Source organism: Eubalaena glacialis, chromosome 4 (genome assembly GCF_028564815.1).
Source record: "Eubalaena glacialis isolate mEubGla1 chromosome 4, mEubGla1.1.hap2.+ XY, whole genome shotgun sequence".
In the NCBI taxonomy this organism is placed as follows: domain Eukaryota; kingdom Metazoa; phylum Chordata; class Mammalia; order Artiodactyla; family Balaenidae; genus Eubalaena; species Eubalaena glacialis.
In genome coordinates, this window is record NC_083719.1 from 53,579,171 (window position 1) to 53,600,189 (window position 21,019).

General features: G+C 37.5%; 1 protein-coding gene across 7 annotated transcripts in view; it reads left to right on the forward strand.

Annotated features, from left to right (window-relative positions):
- The window catches only part of MAST4 (microtubule associated serine/threonine kinase family member 4), a 563,146-nt gene that overhangs the window by 508,873 nt on the left and 33,254 nt on the right, over window positions 1–21,019 (forward strand). For all 7 annotated transcript variants that reach the window (XM_061189315.1, XM_061189320.1, XM_061189316.1 and 4 more), the window contains 7 exons: window positions 2,123–2,255; window positions 5,744–5,811; window positions 8,202–8,287; window positions 14,746–14,954; window positions 16,747–16,885; window positions 18,234–18,366; window positions 19,231–19,396. In XM_061189315.1, coding sequence (XP_061045298.1) covers window positions 2,123–2,255; window positions 5,744–5,811; window positions 8,202–8,287; window positions 14,746–14,954; window positions 16,747–16,885; window positions 18,234–18,366; window positions 19,231–19,396 — 934 coding nt within the window. The remainder of the gene's footprint in view (window positions 1–2,122; window positions 2,256–5,743; window positions 5,812–8,201; window positions 8,288–14,745; window positions 14,955–16,746; window positions 16,886–18,233; window positions 18,367–19,230; window positions 19,397–21,019) is intronic.

Sequence of the window (21,019 nt, forward strand, 5' to 3'; positions counted from 1 at the left end):
ATGTTGTAGCTCATTTAGAACACTCACTGTACCCCACTTTTTTGGAGGTGCCAAGATGCAGAGAGAGGGAAATCAGAGATACGATATACGGTGACCTGTGGTTATAATTGTTACTTTTAAAATGTGGCATGTTCGAAATAAGTGCTAGTCAGCAGTCCATTTGGAGAATACAGTATGGCCTTATCCAGACCTAAAGGAATGAGACTTTCCAAGATTAGTTTGTTTTATCAATTATACTTTCTTTAGTCAGTGACCATTTTCCTGTTTTAAAATCTTTGCTTTATTTTATGTAATTTTGATTGAGATTTCAGTCAACACTGAACAAAGACGAAGCTTCGAACATAAGAATAGTTTTATGGGGCTTAATGCAGTGTCAAAACTCACTTTTAAGTTTCGCTAATAGTTATTTATAACACTGAGTACAATACAGCTTTTCAGAATTTTACGTACACATATGTACAGACATGGTGATATTGCTTTGGTTTTGCTCTTATTTTAATTAAGATTCATAGTTTTCTATAACAGTGAAATGTTTACAGCCCCGTAAACATATACCTGTGCAGAGTGAGATGTGGTGGAAGGTGAGTCTGGAGGAGAAAGGTAGGTGTGTGGTGGAGGAAGCCTTTCCATCAATGGCCGGGACCCTTGGAATCACAGAATCAAAAGCATCATTCAACACTGAGTGTCTCTGGAAGGATAAAGGGAAAGAAAAATACACAGGATGCCTCCGGGGAGAACCACACGTGTGTGACTGGCAGATGCAGGCAGAAGACGGAGTTTTTCCTGCTCTTCCTGTTGTACCTTTTGAATTATGCACCACAGGCTTGTACTTCCCTGCAGTTGTTCAATTTGGGGGAAAATACCATTTAGCATCAAAACTTGCTTCTCTGGACGGCAGAAGACATGCTAAGAGAGATGTTGCCTTAAAAGGGGAAATGACTTTTTTTTACAGCAATCACTCTTAATCAGAAGAGAAACAGTAAAAGTACATGTAGCCTATCGAAGATAGAAACAAGTGAGCTTAGAAGTAGATTTGAAGATGTTCCTGCTTTCCATGATGTTTAAAGCTCAAATGAAACTGGAGTTTGAGAGTTTTAGGGAATGTTTCCCGCAACCAGTCATCTTAGGCCTGTAGTCCCAGGCTTGCCTTGTCTCTGGTTGTAGGTTTATGTAAAGGGTACTGAACGTGGACATTGGTTTGGCTTTACTCCCTTTGTAGCATGCTTTTTCATATGGCCTTTAGAAATGCTTGAGTAATTCTCAGGTGAAATACTGAGATTCCACAGTTGCCTATATGGGGCACTAATCAAAATGAGAAAAATTCTGGGAATGGGAGGATCTAGGAAATAGAACTGAAAACAGTAACTGTGCTTTTAATCTATAATTGTTTACAACACGTAAATCCGCGGCATCCGTCTAGAGTGATGTGATCCTAAGATTTTTATTACATACTAGAAGCAACAGACAGCAAAATAAAGTAAAATGCTTAGGAAAAACATGTTCCCAAATTTTTACTGAAGACAGAGGTAACTGGAAGTACTAATTTCATATTTTTCTTTCTTAATGTTTACATTATGTGAATATTAATAACTTAATTTTAGAGCTTGGTGATAAAATTTGGGGATTTTTCTTTCTAATATTTTTGGACACCTCTGTACCAAGGGAGTTTCCTACAAAACCTTTGAGAAAAATGCATCCTAACATTACTTCTTTTGTGGCTATTTGTATAGAGAGAGAAACTGAATCTTCTGGATTAGATTCACAGATTTTTAAAATTTTACTAAAACGGCACAATTAAAAATTCCAACCTGTTCATTTTCAATAAGATAGATATCTTAAGTGGAGCCTAGTACCTTCAAAGTCACTTTACAAGGAGGTTGGAAATGGAAATTATCTTTGAGTTACCAAGTATTTAAATGTATTGTCTTAGAATATGATTAGACTTTGAATATGAACTGAAAATTGTATGCTTTTTAAATGAAGTAATCCATCTGCCTTCTTTCTGTATAAATAACTTATTACCATGTATATCCAGCAATTTTACTGTGAATGGGGTTTATGTAATAAAACTGCAGACAATTTTGGCTCGAAGAAGTATCCATCTCTGTTTGTCTTCTGCTAGGAATTTGATCCTGAAGAATTTTACTACCTATTAGAAGCAGCAGAAGGCCATGCAAAAGAAGGACAGGGTATTAAAACTGACATTCCCAGGTACATCATTAGCCAGCTGGGTCTCAATAAGGATCCTCTGGAAGGTGAGTACCCTGGTTGGGCTAAACTTTTACTTGCTTAGGCACCGTGACCTCATGGAAAAACTTAGTGGCAAGTCTTTATTTTTTCCTCATGTTTTGGCTCTATCTATTGAAAAGGCCAAATTTGGGGACCAATTGTGATTTAAAGGAAAGAACTATATGTTGAATTTTGTGTTTAACTAGAGTAGGGAAGAGACCTTGAAATCCTAGAGTCTTATCAGCCTAACAATTCCAGAGCATCCAAGAAGGGTTTAGATTTCCATCTTCTCTGGGGGTATTTTTTTCTCTTGCAGAGCTCCTTTGGATTCTTCTCAAGGGTGCACATTTTGAAAATGTTGGTAAATCAATTAATTACATTTAATTTAAAAGTGACATTTAAATGTAATTTGGGAGTCAGATAACTGATGACTGATGATTAACTTTAAATCAGGTTCAGTGTTTGTAAATCTATTTTTACTTACTTGTCTCAAAAAGGTATGAAAAATAGTAATATACTGGAGAGCCAGTCGGGGAGAAATGCTTTTTAGAACTTATACAAGGATTTCTGGTTGATTCAAATAAAAAAAAAATAGGTCTAATGCTATTAAATGCAGAGAAGAGGAAACACCCTGTTAGTGATTTTTTTTCAAATGTGATATTGGGAAACCACTCCTTCCACCACCTTTTCCTGTTCATTATTGTTTGGGATTGTCATTTAAAACACTTAGGTTATATACTGCCTGAAAAGACTCAAAAACAATCATAGAGTCCTTTATTCAAAATTGTCTTCCTGGTTCATTAAGTTGAATTTGCAAAGTGTTATATGCTAAATTGTTTGTGATGAGGCTAACTGTTGGCAGATATTTTCCCATCTACAGCCAGGGAACCTGCTGCTCTCTGCCTGCTCTCCTATTTCCCCTGCTTTATTTGCTCTTATGGCCATCAAATCTTTGCTTCCAGTGAAATGATGCATGCCTTACTGGGAGATAATGCCAGATAAATTTATACTGTACTGAAAGCAATACCACAGCAGATTCATCACTTATCAGAGTCTGGTGGCTGCTTTTCTGAAAAGTTCCCTGGGGAGAGATTTTTCCCCATAGCTTTTAAATTACCATTTTTACCTTTTTGAATCATGAGTCTTCAGAAATGGTTTAAATCACTGAAATAAAAAGGGCAGATGTTTAATGGTATTTAGATGAGTTTTAAAAATCTCTTCAGGCATTACAAAATGATGCCTTAGCTTCCTGCTTCAAAAGCTGACTCTCGGTTCCATTCCATTACTACCCACTGCTTACAAATAACATGTATTTCCCAGATAATAGTTATTTAGCAGAAACTCTATTTAAAACAGAACCATCTTTTAATTTGTTTTTTTATGAAAGTAATTGGAGTGGGGGAGACTGTCAAAGTATATTACGGTGACTCTTCACGCCGGCAGAGTTAGTTGTGTCAGCCTTTGAATTGTAGACTGAGTGAGCTCTTCACAGTTTTCTTACCTGGTAGTAAATATCACTGTAGGCTGAACCTTTGGTAGGTGAATAATCTGAGGCCCATTTATATGCCTTTATTGTCTTTAAAACATTTTAATAGTGATTTTTGACAAGTTTCATTTTTAATTATACAAATCTATCACTGGGAGTTGTTTTTAACTTTGAACACTTAATTTTCTTGATTCAGATCTGAGGGTAACTTTTAATCTGTTTGCTCTAATCACTTAAAATGTGATTATTGCAAACTCTGATCTACATTTGTTTCCCTTCTTGTCATCATGGACACCAGCAGACCTAAAGCCTGACCTTTGAAAGGTTAAGAGTGAGAGTCTGGAGCGGGACTACCCAGAGTGTCAGTGCAGACTGTGTGACCTTGATCACACTGTGATGAGCTTCTTTGTGCCTCAGTGTTTTCCATAAAAACTGGATAATGGTACCTATTCATAGGGTTGTTTTTAGGATTATATGAGTTCACCTCTGCACCTAAGATGTAATAATGCTTAATAAATAAATAATAGTAAAATTGCCCCTTTGAGCCCCTCCAACTGAATACATTATAGTCTACCTCCTAGTCTATAAATCTAAAGTGCTAGTCACATAGGACGTTGAGGTCATTTGAATGACACCAAGAAAGCACACAGTTTGTACTGAGCTCATTTTTAATTCCTGAACTTCCTCTGTAAGTAAACTGGGATAGTGTCAATCTCCAGTTATTTTAGTTTCTGGAGTTAATTTTTCTCTAAAGACAACACTCCATTGTTGCTTTGCTTCATGTGTTTTATGGGTAATCTCTCCCAAAAAAGGATGATTATATTTATAAGAACATGAATACATAAAATTCTGAGAGCCTAAGAAATAATATTAGATGCACACAAAAATATGTAACTAAAAACTGTAACTTTTTATTATACACGTTCGATTTTCAAAAATTAGAAAATTCAAATTACCTGTGATCCTGCCACTTAGCGATAACCCGCTTCTAAAGTTTCGGAGAAAATTTTTTCATGTTCTTTTTTTTCTAATAAAACATGTTTTGTTTTTTCTTAAGTGTGCATTGTTTGATAAAAATCAAAATGAACGGTAAAATAATTAGGTTTTCTCATTTACTTATATAGACTTAAGAATGCATTCCAAAGTAGGTTGAACAATGAAATGCTTTGTCTCTTAACTAGACCACTAGGGTAGAATTTACCTGGTGTCAAGCATGTGGCATCCAGCCTAAGACTGACTACTTTACATGATATAATTAATGGTAATAAATAACAATCAACATTCAGTGAGCACTTAATTTTTGTTAGTCAACATGCTAAGAGCTTTACATGCATTATCACACGTGATACTCATAAAAAACTCCAAGAGATAAACAATATTGTTCCCATCTTACAGAGGAAGAACCCAAGGTTAAAAAGCCACTAGTAAGTGCTCTTAGTGGTGACAACTCGAGTCTTTTCAACTCCAAACTCCTCTTAACAACTACTATTGCTTCCTTTCTGACAAGTTGCGGATTCTTATATACTAGGAGGGCTAGCTCTCAGTGGACGTGAAGGAATGGAGCAAGGGATGCTCATGACAACTTGAGACTCATCTCTGAGCTGTAGTCAGTGCATCTCTGATGCCTGTCAGAGCCTGGGAAACTTACCTCTCTTGAGTATCTGATTACAAGCATAATCACTGAGCCCCCAAACCCTTTCCAAGCTGTGGTGATTGTGTCAGCCAGTGAATCCTGCTAACATGAGCAGAGGCCCAGCTCTAACTAGCTGTGTCTATGTGTTCATAAGAAATGGAGTTCTAGGAAAAAGGGCATGAAATGAACGATTTCAAAATATCAATATCAGTTGTTGGTTCTTGCCATTTTGGATTTAAGATTTTCTCATGTGTACATTGGAGTATAGAGTAAATTCTTCTTTTTTTAATATTGGAGAAATTGTGCTTCTTTTGTTTTAGCAGAGTACTCTTGTCTAGTTACAATTGTCCTATTTCTCTTAAACTTACTTTTTTTTTTTTTTTTTTTTAATTTAGAAATGGCTCAGCTGGGAAACTATGATAGTGGGACAGCAGAAACACCAGAAACAGACGAATCAGTGAATGTAAGTATCTTTCTCGATGAAATATGATGTTGGTTTTTCTGTTTATTAGCATCTGGAGATTTTGGCTGTGTTAATTACTTTATTTGTTCAACACATATTTATTGTGCTTCTATATGCAAGGCACCAGGCATACCATTTTAGCCCCTCTCTTCAAAGAGAAACAAATTAATAAAGAGAAATCATGCAGAAAAAATCAAAATGAGAAACTTGAATAAGATCTATAAAGAAAAAGGGCCATGTGCTCCTGGAACATAACATTAAAGAGATTTACCTTCATAACATAAAGAGATTTACCAGTCCAGAAAGATCTCCTAAGGAAAGGACACTTGAGATGTGAGAAGTTACTAGGATGAGAAGGGGCAGAGGGAACATTCCAGGCCAAGGGACTATCATGTGACACAAGGGAGAGAGTATATCTGAAGGCTTAAGAGTGAGGGAGACCGTGCAGCCTAGAGAGCTCAGGTAAAAACTGGACACAGACGTGCTTGCTGTTCATCTTTGTCAAATTGTTTCTGTCAAAGAACAGTGGGAAGCTGTTGAACTGTGGAGGAAATGTATGTGTCTGGAGGATGAGGAGGAGTAGATAGGGAGATGACCCAAACAGAGTAATGACGTGAAAAAAAATCACACTGATTGCAGTGTAGGAAGTAGATGGGGTGAGGAAAGCCAGCTGGCGTGACCCTGGGGAGGCCATTTGAAAGTCTGCAGCAGTGACACAGATGAGAGGTCCTGGATGCTGGTGCCATTCTTCCTAATTGTGAATAGCAGAAGAGGAACCAGGATGGACCACCCCCAGCATTGGGGGTGGTCAGGAAAGAGGGGCAGCTGTGTAGCCTGGGGGCTTAAAAACCCAAGCTCTGGAGTCAGGTTTCCAGATTTCAGAGCTGGCTTCACTTCTTACTAGCTTGGGGAAAAAAAAATCTCTCTGTGCCTCAGTTTCCTCAACTGTAAAATAGATATAAAAGATTAAGTAAAGTAGTCTGTGTAAAATGGTTAGGACAGCTTCACATATGCTAAATAAAGGATAGCTGTTTTTGTTAGTTTCATCATAACTGCCATAATTTTGAATGAGCTGAAGCTAAGGTTCCTTTGAGACATCCAAGGAGAGCCATCAAGCAGTCAATTGTACATAAGGTGTGGGATCTTCCGGCCCTCAGAGGGAGAGTTTTTGGTGGATGGTCTAGGTGACTTAGGAGTCATCCATAGGCATAGGTGAGGTCACTCGGGTGAGGAAGAGTTAATGAGACAAGAGGGCTGGTTCAGGGCCTTGTAGCTGGAGCTGTGGAGAGCAGTCAGAGTGGGGTAGCTGAAGAAGTAAGGGGGCCCAGTCCTGGATTATGTTTTCTGAGGTGGGGTGTTGGCAGGTGATGAGTAGACCCAGGTCCTATGGCCAGAGGCCAAGGAGAAACAGAGAAAGGAGCTGGTTGAATTGAGGAGGTCAGGTAGCCAGAGGCCAGGTTGTTGGCTGAGTTATCTGTGTAGACACGGAAGTCACTCAGGATGGTGAGAGAATGCAGGCACTGAGGACAGTGGGAAGCTCGGTCTAAATCTTCCAAAGGTGGTGGGGCAGCCGAGTGGGCAGGTGCCAGCACTGAGTGGGGGAGGATGGCACATACCTCAGAGTCATGGGGTTTCTTCCAAAATTATGGGAAGGGGATTCTGGTCTCTGCAGAGGGAGCAAAATGACTGTTAACCCCCTCTCAGTGCTAAAATACATGGGGCATGAGAAAATTTTGTAAAAAAAAAAGAAAAAATTTTGTTTATTCGTGTCCTTTGAACTAAACTTTTTAAAGAGCTATCGTTTTGAAAATTGGTGTCTAAACCACGGTAAGTAAGACTTACGGTGGATGGAAGTAAAGAAAGACAGGCATGCTCTGCCTGGCTGTCTCATTTGTTGCCAACTACCTCTTCCAAACAGGAAAGGTTGCCACAGGAATGAAATAGACACGCTCTGGTCAGTGGCAGAGAAGCCACATGATCCACTAACCCGTATAGAGCCACTCCAGCCCATTCTTTTCTGATTGACTGAAACTAGAATTAAGGTTTGGCATTTTGGACTTAAATCTTAAAACTTTAAAAGACTAGGGTGAGGCTCACCTGAATTGTTTACGGAGGTAAATTAAAAATCAGGAATTTTCAAAAACGTGGTGCCTCTATCTCCTGGAAATGATGTTCACTTAAATGAAACTGAGCCAGTCATGAGGAGTAGTTTATCAGCACTGCTGTGGAAAATTGAGCTTTAAAGCTGTCCCCCAGGTTCCTTTGGCTAGAATACTGCACTTTAACATATTAAACAATAGAGCATGCAATTCAAATATTAGTTATTTTGCTGCTAAAATCATTTTCTTAAATTCTGAGCTATTTTTTAACATACATATTTTGTCTCCAAGAGCTCTAATGCTTCCCTGAAACTTCGAAGGAAACCTCGGGAAAGTGATTTTGAGACGATTAAATTGATTAGCAATGGAGCCTATGGGTGAGTAATTCAGGAAAACTCTCTATTATATTTTAACACACCTGAGAAATATATTCTTCACATTGATCTTATGCCAAATAGATGTTGTTGGGGACTTGAGTTTTCAGGTCACTGCTCCTTCATTGATGGTTATCAGGTGAAGCCCAAATCATTTTTCATTGGATACCCAACCAGAAAACATTTCAAGTGACCTGGGGGTTGTTTTAGAGCGTGGGAGAGGAAGACTTTAGAAAGTAAAAATTTCTAAAGTAAGGGAAAATTTTTGTATATGCCTGTTTTTATGTAGATACACATACACATCTGGATATATATATCTGAATATATATAACTTCATTTATAGCATTTCTACTTGAGAATTAGCCAGTACTTCCTGTCTGACCAGCAGTCAACCTTGGGAGAGTAATACTTTAATAAGAAGGCTGATTGAAAATTTAAAGCAATACACTTCTTTTAGTCTTTATATAACACCAGGATTTTTTTTTTCAGTTGAACTCTATGCTATAGTCTGACCACATTAGTGGTGCCCCTTCCTTGATTCATTTTTATAGATACACGGTTTCCCTCTCAGGGCATAAGGTCAATACTGACAAGATCCCTCTGAGTTACTAATAGTTTGGAAGAGTAATTAATACACAAACTATGTCCTGATCCATTTTAGACAGCCCAGAACTCTAGTTTAATTAAGTATTAATCCCAATTCCATCTGTAGGTGGAGAGCAATAAACAATCCCGTAGACATTTATTGCCATTTATAACACACACAGCAGATGAGATAGAATCGATTTTTGTTACGCCACAAGGGATGTTTCTCCTTATGGTGTTTTTTTCACCTCTAATATTTTCCACACCATTAACTTAGTGAAGAACTTAAATATTTGTGAGTGCTTTCTATGCTTCACTGATTTGTTTTCAGGATTATGTCAAATGGCATATGTGGCTTATAAATGCTTTCTGATGTTTTATTTTTACAATATTTTATTCCTTTTGAGGACCTCACTGAAACTCTTCTACCTAAGAAGATTGTTTTAGCATGCAGTTGTTTGTGGGTTTTGTTTATATATTATTGGCTTTTAGTCCTTTTTAGTTCTGGAGATCATCTGAGGATTTCTTGTTTGATTAGGGAAAAGACTGAACTTTGATTTAAGGGATCTGTGGGTTTGAGCACTGCTGAATTTTATTGCTGGTGGAATTCTGGCATAGGGTTGTCTATGAAGCACCACTTTTATAAAATTTGGGCATATATCTTAGCAGTATTTGGAGTTCTAATTGGATGAGTAAACTCATTTGTAGTGCAATTAAACCACTGTATAGTAGATGAGGTATATCACACTTTGGGGAATGGTTGGGAATATACAAGAAGTTAAACAAGCTGTGAATCAGTAAACACCCAGGACGCAGGCCAAGTCATTAATGGGCTTACAAGCTGCCTGTGGGAGCCTCTGCCGATCAGCCAAAACTTTTTTTTTTTCTCTTTTGCTCTTCTCCAAGTTAATCTCTCGTTACATTTCTGACAGATTTCCTCTACGATTTAATTATTTTTAACTTAAAATTTGAATGGAGCTACGCCCATTTGCCCACCTGATGAGGATGCTGATAGTGGGCTTCTGTGAATTGGCTGAACAGATGGATCACGTAGGTCCATGAATTGGAGCCGTTTGAGGCTTTCTTGGGCATCCCTGTAACCGAGTCCCTCGCTCACATCAGTGACTTAGAGTGACACCTGTTCTGTGACTTTTCAAATACTGATTATGCTGGAAACTAACCCTTTCATTCGAGAGAGCTATAACACGTCATGGTTTTCTCAACATCCTACTTAGTGGCAATTCATGATATAAAGCCAATTTGCCAATTTGAGAAGCACCCAATTTCCTTCTCTGTTTAACAGGTTTCAGATCCTGACTGGAAGTTGCACCTCCCTTCATGCCAACTTAGCACTTTGTAGAAAGCGAACACCTACTGTGTGCCAGGCACTGGACTAGTCTCTCTATTCTCTTTATTTGTTCTCTTCTCACAAGCCCTTGTGAGGTGTTGATGTCACTTCCACTTAGATGTGGAGAAAGAGGCTCCCAAGCCTGGTCACACATACTCTGACTGCAAGCAGAGCTCTTTTCTCCCTCTGAATATCGTTTATAACTTTTAGCCATCTTAATTGGGGTATAGAAATCCTTCTTCCATTGAGCGCTTCCACCTAGATTTTTAAATAACAATTTCGAATGTTTTCGAAGTAGAAGAATAAGATTGACCTAAAATTTTTTAAAGTAAGAAAGCTAAATTTGAGAGGCACAACGCTTCTTCCCCACTTCACATTGCTTTCTAGCCTTGCTGCCCTTTCTGCTTTTTTTAACCCTCAAAGGACAGGGTCATTTACCTGAGAGACAGACGAGGTGTGCAAGTTGACGGATGCTCCCTCTTGATAGCCTTTCCCCTCAGCTTCCCCCTAACACTTGCACTCTCCTTCCCACATGCGGATCTGCTCACAGGGATTCATGTATCAGGCTCTCAGATTCATGCATAATTTTATATGCATGAGACGTTCACACTCCCAGTAGGACTGATTCATTCTGCTCTAGATCCTGCCTGCTTCCGATTGCATTTCTCCCTTCCCCCGCCTCAGTTCTGCGTGAGTGGAGTGATGCTTGGCTCCCCTGGCTGCCCCTCCCCATGCATCACCTCCCACCCTTGGGTCTTCCTATTTCACAGGGCAGGTCAGTGTAGGAAAAGAGACACAGAAGCCTTTTCAAAGAAAGCAACCCTTGAGGCCAGAAAACAGAGAAATGGGGGCCAAATCAGTTCAGTCTAGTTTTATAACCTTGGGCAGTTTGTAGCTCTGCTTAGCAGTGTTAGATGTCTGTCTGTCCCGCTCTGTTTGTCTCTCTCTCTCTTTTTCAGCCTCTGCCTCCCCCCCTCTCTCTCCCTCTGCCTCACTCTCTGCTGACTTGAGTAGATTTAGAACAGCAATTTATAAGAAGGGAGGAAAGGAGTATGTGAGAGACAACACACATTACTAAATAAACACATTTCAGCATTAGAAATAATATTTCCCAAGCAGTACAGAAATGTAAAAACATAACATAAACAAAACAAACAAAAATGCAGCTACAGGGAATTCTAATTAGGTCTAGTTGACTTTTGCAACTTCAGCGAGATATGTTTCTTCTGAGGAAATGGTATCCCAAGCTACCTATAGGATTAATTTCAACTGGTTTAGGTAAATTTCCCTAAGGATTACCTGATTATTTTAAGTACAATAGCAAGGGAAAACAGAAAGTCAAGTCAAATTTTATGAATTGAAAATCTAAGCATAAAGATTGAAGGCCTTTTTACACAGTACCTAGTGTAGGTACTGGTCAAATTGGGTCTGAGGTATCTTTCTCTTTTGTTCTTTCATAAAATCATGTACAACCCTATTCTTTTTCCTTCACTTCCTGTTGTTCTCAAACATATTGAGGAGCAGTTATTTATGTAAGAAATGGTGCAGCTTGGTTGAAAATCGAAATGGCAGCCTACTGATAGTCCAAAAGTGAAGTTCACAATATCATATGTCTGGAGGGTCTCAGCCCTAAACTTACTCAATATTAAATATTGAAAGAAGTGATAGAAAGTGAGCTGTATTCCAGTTGACTCTCAAGAATAGGCAAGTGCTTATAGAAAGATACTGGCTTTTTCCTTTTAACATTTTCAATTCTAAAGTTCATTTTAAAAAACAGATTCTGTATCTCAAGAATCCCTCTTCATGACAATATCTGCCAATGCTTGTCTCATATATGTAAGGGGAGGCCAAGTTCTTTTCTGTGCTCCCTTTGAATCTCTCTGTCCTGCTATCAGCTTCTGATTAGGAGAAGCTCAAGTGTCTTTGGATCTTGATTTTATCCCATCAGTAATTGGAAAAAGAAAAAAATTGTTGTAGCCTTTAATCTGATTCAGAAAGAATGAGTAGTTGGTAAATGAAAAAGTTGAAGTAGGAAATCACCAAAAAATGATATGTACTTTAAACATTTTAATTTAACTTAAATGTATGTAAATTGACTAGCCTTTCGATGTAAGCCCTTTATAAGACAGCCAGTATAAACAATACTTATACAGTCATTCCTTGGTATCCGAGGGGTATTGGTTCCAGGACCCCCCTCAGATACCGAAATCCACAGATACTCATGTCCCTTATATAAAATGGCATCCTCTCATATATTTTAAATCATCTCTAGATTACTTATAATATCTAATACAATGTAAATGCTGTGTAAATATCGATAGTTGCCAGTGTGGCAAATTCAAGTTTTGCTTCATGCAGTTTTCTGGATTTTTTTTTTTTTTTTTTTAATATTTTTCAATCCTCAGTTGATTGAATCTGAGGGTGCAGAAGCTGTGGCTATGTAGGGCTGACGGTACTATGTTGTTTGTTTCCCACTTTTAGCTTTTTTACAGGTGAAGCAAGAACTGGAAGCGGTCTGCCTAGATTTTTATTATTTTCTCAACGTTTGGAATCTTCTCACTCATACTAAATCAATAGGAATTTTATTTAGTAACTCACATTTATCAGTGCTTTCCCAAGCATTCCACTCAGTTTTCTTATAAACAACAGTGCTTTCTCTTTTCACACTCGTGTTTCATCAGTTTAAATATTTGTTTCAATTAGTCAGTCATGATATCAAGCCTAGCCAGAAGAACAGGTGTAGAAATTAACCCAGCTGGTGGGAGCCCAAGTGTCTGGGAATCCTGAAGAGGATGCCTAGCCTCTGCGGAAAGCAGTAGGCATCCAGCCAGCCAGCTCCCTTGTCAGTTTGTTGTACAGTGGGAATAAGAGTACCAGGTTATTCCTCGAGTTGGTTATGTGGAGTGGGGCTAAGACAGCTTTTTACTGTACAGGGAAGGAAGAACTAGACGGCCAGAGAAAAGAGGAGAGAGAAAAAGGAGTAAAGATTAAAAAAAAAAAAGAATGTTTAACCAGAGACCCCACAAATGTGTGATTTTGTGAGTGAAGGGAAAAGATGGATACAATGAGAAGACAAAGATGTACACACTTCAAAGAAAGATGAATTCCTAGTTGAACGCTTAAGAGGAAAATGTGAATATTGGTTAAACTGAGATTGAATATACTTAAGATTTATGTAAGTGGATCACTCTGACATATTGGTCCAGCAGGAATATAGGGTGTCCTAGTCCCCTTCGAGTTCATTTTTTGGAGACAATGAAAATCACTAGTGAAAAATGCATCTCAGATAACCCCTTGTTTAGGAAACAGACTACTGGATGTACTTTACTATGACTGATAGCTTTTCAAGTAAATTATTATTATTAAATAATAATAATATTAAATAATAATAATAATCATTATTATTATTAGTTGATCATTGCATTTGTTTCAGGACAGCCTCCTACAACCTATTACACACTTCTAATGATGATGGCTCTTTAGGTAAATTATTAATTATTTGAGAATTTCCTAACCTGAGAGTTCAAACCTGTTGTCCCTTAATAATGAGATAAGTGAGGAGTAACTTATGAGAAAAGGAGCCCATCCAAGACATTTTCCTTCTTGCTCATCATTTCCAGGTGGAGTTTGAAGGATCCTCCTCCGAATTACTTCTTTTCTCCACATCATTTGAAGCTTCAGGGAGTCCATTGTCTTTACCCAGACAGAAATGGTTCTGTAGAGTATTTGGGTGAGGCTTTTGGCAGACATTCTATGCAGCCTGCTCATTTTACAGTAAAGTTGCCGGACACCTCAGCTGTGGGTCACATGGACCAGAAATGCAGTGTACTCTGGACCCCCTTTTAGGTTGGGAAATGCATTTCCTGTTGAAACAGGCATAGGTGTAACTCATGCCGAGGTCTGTAGTGAAGAAATATGCTACTCTTTGTAGCAGGGACGGCAGCCTCATATGACCTATTACATACTTCTTATTTATCTAGAAAGTTCATGGGAAGTAAATTACTCTCAAGTTGGAAGCCAGCTACTTTAAGAAGCTATAGTCTATGGTCCCTTTTTGTAGATCCCGTGAGTATCATATAGAAAATTATTGCTTTAGTCAGTTGTGGAAAAATGCCTAATAGATATCTAATGCTAGAAAGGATCTAGCTCAGAATATGTTATGTACTTTTGTTCATTGTTTTCCTGTTTTAACTTATATATCAGATTTTGTTCTGTTATAGAAAAACTGAAAACAACAGCTAGCTACTGGAAAGTAGCTCACTCTGGAGACTGTCCATTTTCTTCCGTGAAATGAAGCAGTGAAATGAATTTGCCTTATGTGTGACCTGTAACTTTTATTGAAAGAATTAAAAAAAATAATCAATTAGCCAAAGGACTTTGGCCTGGAATGGAATGTTTGTAGTTGCCAGCATAGCTAATGTGGGCTGGATCCCGGCTATCACGTGAACGTTAAAAAAAAAAAAGTGGTGTACTGTACCCAGAAACATCCCCTCTTCCTTTGAACCCCAACTCTTGTGCTCCTTTTCAGGGCAGTCTATTTTGTTCGGCATAAGGAGTCGCGGCAGAGGTTTGCCATGAAGAAGATTAATAAACAGAACCTCATCCTCCGAAACCAGATCCATCAGGCCTTTGTGGAACGGGATATCCTGACTTTTGCAGAAAACCCTTTTGTTGTCAGCATGTATTGCTCCTTTGAGACCAGGCGCCACTTGTGCATGGTCATGGAATATGTCGAAGGTGAGTCACTCTGACACAGAGAACATGACACCTGTACCCAGAAACCACTGGCTCATTTGTGCGGCTGACGCTTTCTGTACTTGTGCCATACGATGGTTGTATCCACGTAGGAACCAAGGCCAGGCAATTAGATGGCTGTATTCCCAGTCATTATCTTCTCATAATTGCTTGTAAAGTGCCAGCTCTACTATAACAAAGGGAAAATTAGTGCTATTTGGAAAAAGGTTGTTTTCCCTTTTTAATAGCTTTTCATCCTAAGTACCTCCTCTCAATTGGTCATTAAAGTTAGAATATAGGTGATGGGATTTTTCCTACTTATTTTTATCACGTATCATGAAAACATTCATTACAATGGATCTTCTTAAGGAAAGTATGAAAAATATGTCCTTTTTGGTGTATGGTATGAAATTAAAGGTGAGTTAGGAGAAAGATACATTCAAGAAAATCTTAACTTCTAATCTAAAAAAATAATATAAATCAACTTATTTACAAAAGAGAAATAGATTCACAGACATAGAAACCAAACTTATGGTTATCAAAGGGGAAAGGGGGGAGGATAAATTAGGACTATGGGATTAACAGATAGACACCACTATGTATAAAATAGATAAACAACAAGGATTTAGTGTACAGCACATGGAACTATATCCAGTATCTTGTAATAACCTATAATGGGAAAGAGTCTGAAACTGTACACCTGAAACTAACACAATATTATAAACCAACTATAGTTTAATTTTAAAAAACTAACTTTTTTTCTTTTGGAAGTTTGTGGTCTACCTTTTAAACGCTCCAGGTAATCTTATTTCCATCAATTTTACATGAAATTTTTGAGTGTTTCCATAGCCATGACTTATTGACATAAATAAAGCTAATAAAATGAATAGATAAGCAAGGGCCAAAACAATTTTCTTTTTTTAAAAAATTTTATTTTATTTATTTATTTTTTTATACAGCAGCTTCTTATTAGTTATCTCTTTTACACATATTAGTGTATATATGTCAATCCCAGTCTCCAAAACAATTTTCAAAGCATCTAATTTAAGCCCTTGTGATTGTTTGAACAGAATCCCAAAACTTATAACTTGAAGAACCGTTAAATATCGTTTTCATTTTGCAGATGAATGAACTGAAACCCAAGAAGGGGTTTCACTAGATATTTAGTGGTAGATACAAGACAAAAACATAACTTGCCTGATTTCCACCCATTGTTCTTTTCACCACACCAGTACTTTGCTTTATTAACTTTTGTTATGGTTATTTTAACAACAATAACTAACGTTTATCACATGTTTAATATGTGTTGACAGCATCCTGAATTCTTTACACAGATTACCTCATTTAATCCTCACAATAAAAGGGATGACACTATTCATATCCTGATATTACAGCTGAAAGAACCAAGACCAGCTTGCCTAAGATGTCCCCACCTGTAAGAGTCAGAGCCGGAATTTGAACTCAGGCAGCCTGATTCCAGAATCCATGTTTTAAAATGGTTTATTTTAAATCGTCACACTGTTCCTAAAACACATCATCAGTTCTTCAACATTTAGTTTCACTTCAGGCCAAATCTGCTCTCTCATGAGCAGCGCTTCTTAAATAAAAGTCTATATTTTCTCCACACCACATCATAAGTAGAAACATGATTACCTAACACAGTCTCCACTTATGAACACGATCGACTATGTCTATGGATAGATACCATTCTACTTTGAAATTCTGCAATCTAAACTGGCGGTCTTTAATCCTAGCTGATACTATACCTGCTAAGTCTTTTTCTTGTGTTTTATAGGAGGTGACTGTGCTACCTTAATGAAGAACATGGGTCCTCTCCCTGTTGATATGGCCAGGATGTACTTTGCTGAGACAGTCCTGGCCTTGGAATATCTACATAATTATGGAATTGTACATAGGGATTTGAAACCAGACAAGTATGTACACTGATGAAATACATCTTTTTATCACACAATACAAAAATTTTTATGTCTATAAAAATGTTTTCTTTTAATGCTGCTTTGTACATTTTAAAATTCTCCCATAATGTTCCCAAATGAGTTATTTTTAGCAGTATACATGATGATTTTTGTATAATCTTTTTAAAGGCTATGGTGTTTACAATAGCAGCTTATAAGAAACAAACAAAAAAAGAGTATTAAGCCAGGGTTAGTTAATTTTTTTTTAGTTTTTTTTATTATGTAAATAATTGGTACATAGAATGCTATGAGTTGTTTTCTGGATAGTTTCTGCATTTAGAATCATACTTAGATAATTTTTTCTCCCCCAAGATGATATCCTTGATATTCTATTCTATTTTATTCACAATTTAATTTTTTATTTAATTTTTAGTCTATGTGGAGTTCATTTTGGTGTCTGATTTGAGATGCAGATAGACTATTTTTCCCCAAATGACTAGGTATTCATCTTGACACCATTTATTAAATGTTCCATGCTTTCTCCACTAATCTGAGACAACTCTAGAAGTATTTCTTATTAATATGTAAAGATTTTAAGTGTGCCGAAATTTTATAAAATTAACTTATGCTCATTACAGAAAATTTGGGAAGTACAAAAAGAAAAAACTTCATTCACATTCCCAAATGAAGACAGCTATTAGAATTTTGGCATGTATCCTTCCAATAGCTTTATTTTTTTTAACTCCTCTACTCCTTTAATTTTTAAAATAATTAAAATTTTCTTTGCCACTTAAAATGAAAAAAATTTAACTGTAAATTCATAAAGCTTTCAAATGTGAATTCTTTGCATGTATAAGACATGTAGGTCTTGTGCTTAGTGAGTAGACACTTAAGTTCGAGCCAGAAGTTGAAATCTGGAACAATGCTACATTTTTCTTCCAAGTTCTTTATCTTTTGTCTCATTTGAATCGCAGATTGGTTGCTTATGTTAGTTGCTGTTGTGTGACGTGGGATTATCAGTAGCCCTTTCTCAGCTCTTTTCTTATTCTGGAAATGGAAAGGTGTCAGAGTTCCATACTTGAATTTTTCTGAGAGCTTCAAGTTGTAAATGATGCTGTATGTGACTGCTCCAAGGAAGATGGGCTGAGCCCGGTCTCTGGCCCTCCCTTGTGGATTACTCTCAGCCGCCAGATACACATATTTAACATCTTTGTGTGACTTCACCTCTTTGCAGGCTGGGTTTTGTGATAAGATTGATACCTATATATTACATAGTCTTATCAATTCACAGTGGGAGGGAGAAAAGTAAAAACAAGAAATGAGCTTTCAAAGTGAGTGTTGTAATATATGTCCTTCTGCTTCACAGTTTGTTGGTCACCTCCATGGGGCACATAAAGCTGACAGATTTTGGATTATCCAAGGTGGGACTAATGAGCATGACTACCAATCTTTATGAGGGTCATATTGAGAAGGATGCTCGAGAGTTCCTGGACAAACAGGTAAGCTTCCGTGCTGTTTGGTTCCAGAGAGAAATACAAAGTGCAAGATTGACAGTGGAATTCAGAATCAGCTCGCTTAGGCCATCTTGACATTAGTGCTAGGGCTTTAGATGTCTGTATAAGCCTTACATTTAATAAAGCGCAAATTGCTTCCATTTTTCTCCCTGGGCCTCTTTGAAATGTCGGTCCCTCCACATTCCTCCCCCGACATTATGGTCTATTAGTAAGATGAACGATCTAATTGCACACAAGTGAGAGTGTGAGAGAGACAAATGGAAAAACTGTTTTTGTAAGGAATTCGGGAGTCTCAGTAGAGTCTTCATGAAACTCATGATGCGTTGTACAATCACAGGTGCCAAACTCCGAGCCATGGCCCATTTCCCTTTAAGCATGCCTCATTACCATGTGCCCACAATCTGTTCATTGTACAGTTAACTTAAGGTGAACACATCTCAACTGTCAGGCTTTTATGAAGTAACCAGGATGTGAATATATTTCAGTCATGTAAATACTAAAACTCTCTCTGATAGTGACAGACGAAAAAATGCAGTATTATTTTAAATCCAAGGATTACAAATGTTTTTGTAAAGTAAGTAAAACTACTCAAATTTGAAATTAGACATTACACACAGTTTCACATTAGAGCAGCATTTTAAACTTTGCTTTTTTTGGTATTTTAAGTAATTCATTGCTTTTGGTACAATAGATACCGACTTAGAATCACTGTTCTCAAGTTCTTTGTCCATGTGGTTCCATGTGGTGGAGCAGGTGCACTCTAGGCAAAATAATTGATATTTAGCCATCTTGCTCATTTTAATTCATGTCTAATATTCTAATTATTCTAATATTGCAATCATCTTTTAGGTCTGTGGCACACCTGAATACATTGCACCAGAAGTGATTCTGAGGCAGGGCTATGGGAAGCCGGTAGACTGGTGGGCCATGGGGATTATCCTCTATGAATTTCTGGTTGGATGCGTGCCATTCTTTGGGGACACTCCAGAAGAGCTATTTGGACAAGTCATCAGTGGTAAATATTGTCAGCAGTTATCTCTAAGCCACTGTTGGGAAGCAGCTATTTAGTGTAATTCTGGGGAGTATCACTGTTTTTACTAAAATGTTAACCTTTATCAGAGGGTTTAGCCAACAAATTAAAAGAACTCACTCATCATAGCACATAACTGACTTTCACAATCTCAAGAGAACAATTTGTGTTGGGAATTGATCTGAGGAAGTTTTGTTAACATGGAATTTGGAAATGTACTAGCAATGTGACCAATTTTTATGGTGTACTTTTTCTGCAGAAGAAATTGGTGTGGGATTTGCAAATGATTTCACTGCTGTCCAGTCTTCCTTTCCACAGTAGGAAAGTTGCACCAGGGAAGAAAAGGTTAACGTGGGTAACATTTACACAAATGGGAAAAATGGCTATTGGCACGGTGAAGAAATTAACAAAAATGTAATAAACCCTAAAACAAATGTCTACCAAATAATAAATAATGAGAATGGGGAGGAAGCAAATTTAATCCACAGATTGTTAATGATTTCATTGGTAGTTGTTATGGTGTAATGTTATTTCTTAACAGCTGTTCATCTTTCATTTAAATTCAGTAACCTTTAGATCTTAACCTGCAAGCTGACCCTAACTATTGTTATGTGGCTTGTGGCAAAACTAAATGATAATTAAATAGACATTATTACTACCCTACCTGCTGTTTTTATAAATTTCCCTGGAGCAGAGATCAAAAAGGCCTCTCTTCCTCAAAGTTTGTCAGTCATCACTCACATCTTCATCAGCTACCTCTGGTCCATTCTGGACTGTGCTTAGAGTGTCCAACAGTGGAAATAGGCGGACAATTCCTTTTGGTATGAGGAGCCTCTTAATCACAGCATTATTTTCCATCATTAACTTTGCAAGCCAGGCATATTTGTAAACTTTAACAAAGTAGATTTGTGAGTTGCCTGCAGTGTATAACCCTTTTATACAATATCTGAGCTCTTTATGGATTTATAACTAGGCTGTTTTCTGATATACCAAGGATGAATGGCAAAAGGAATCAACTGTTTAATTAACACAAGCAGCAAATGCTGGCTTTGTTCTGTCAATGCCTTATGGCTCAGATGCATATTCATGTTTTATTTTCCAAATCAGATTTAAACTGCAGCAGGGGAAGCTAGAGGCAGGCACATGCAGAAATAACTTGCAGCGTATGATGCTTGTGTGCAGAAATTCCCATGCACACAAGCATGCACACCTATCTTCAGGCAAACTCCTTTAGAATGTAGAACATATTCTAATATTTATGACAGATTTTAAGTACTTCCATTACTACAATTCCTTGGGGGTTTTTTTTTTTCTTCTTCTTCTTCTTCTTCAGTCTTAGCATTTTGACCTTTCCTTTGTCAAATGGTTCCTCTGGAAATGGTTATTTTTACAAAATTATTTTTTGCTTCTTGGAGCTGAAGAACTCTGGGGCTGTAGCCAGATTCTCAGTTGAGGATGATGGTAGAAGAGAAACCCTGACTCCCCACAATCCCTGGATGGGCGATCGCCTAAAACACAGAAGTTTAGAGTTTCCGCTATATTGAGCCCTCTTAATAACTAGAGGACCAATTAGTAGTGACCCAGTTCTACCAACGAAAAGTGAATCAA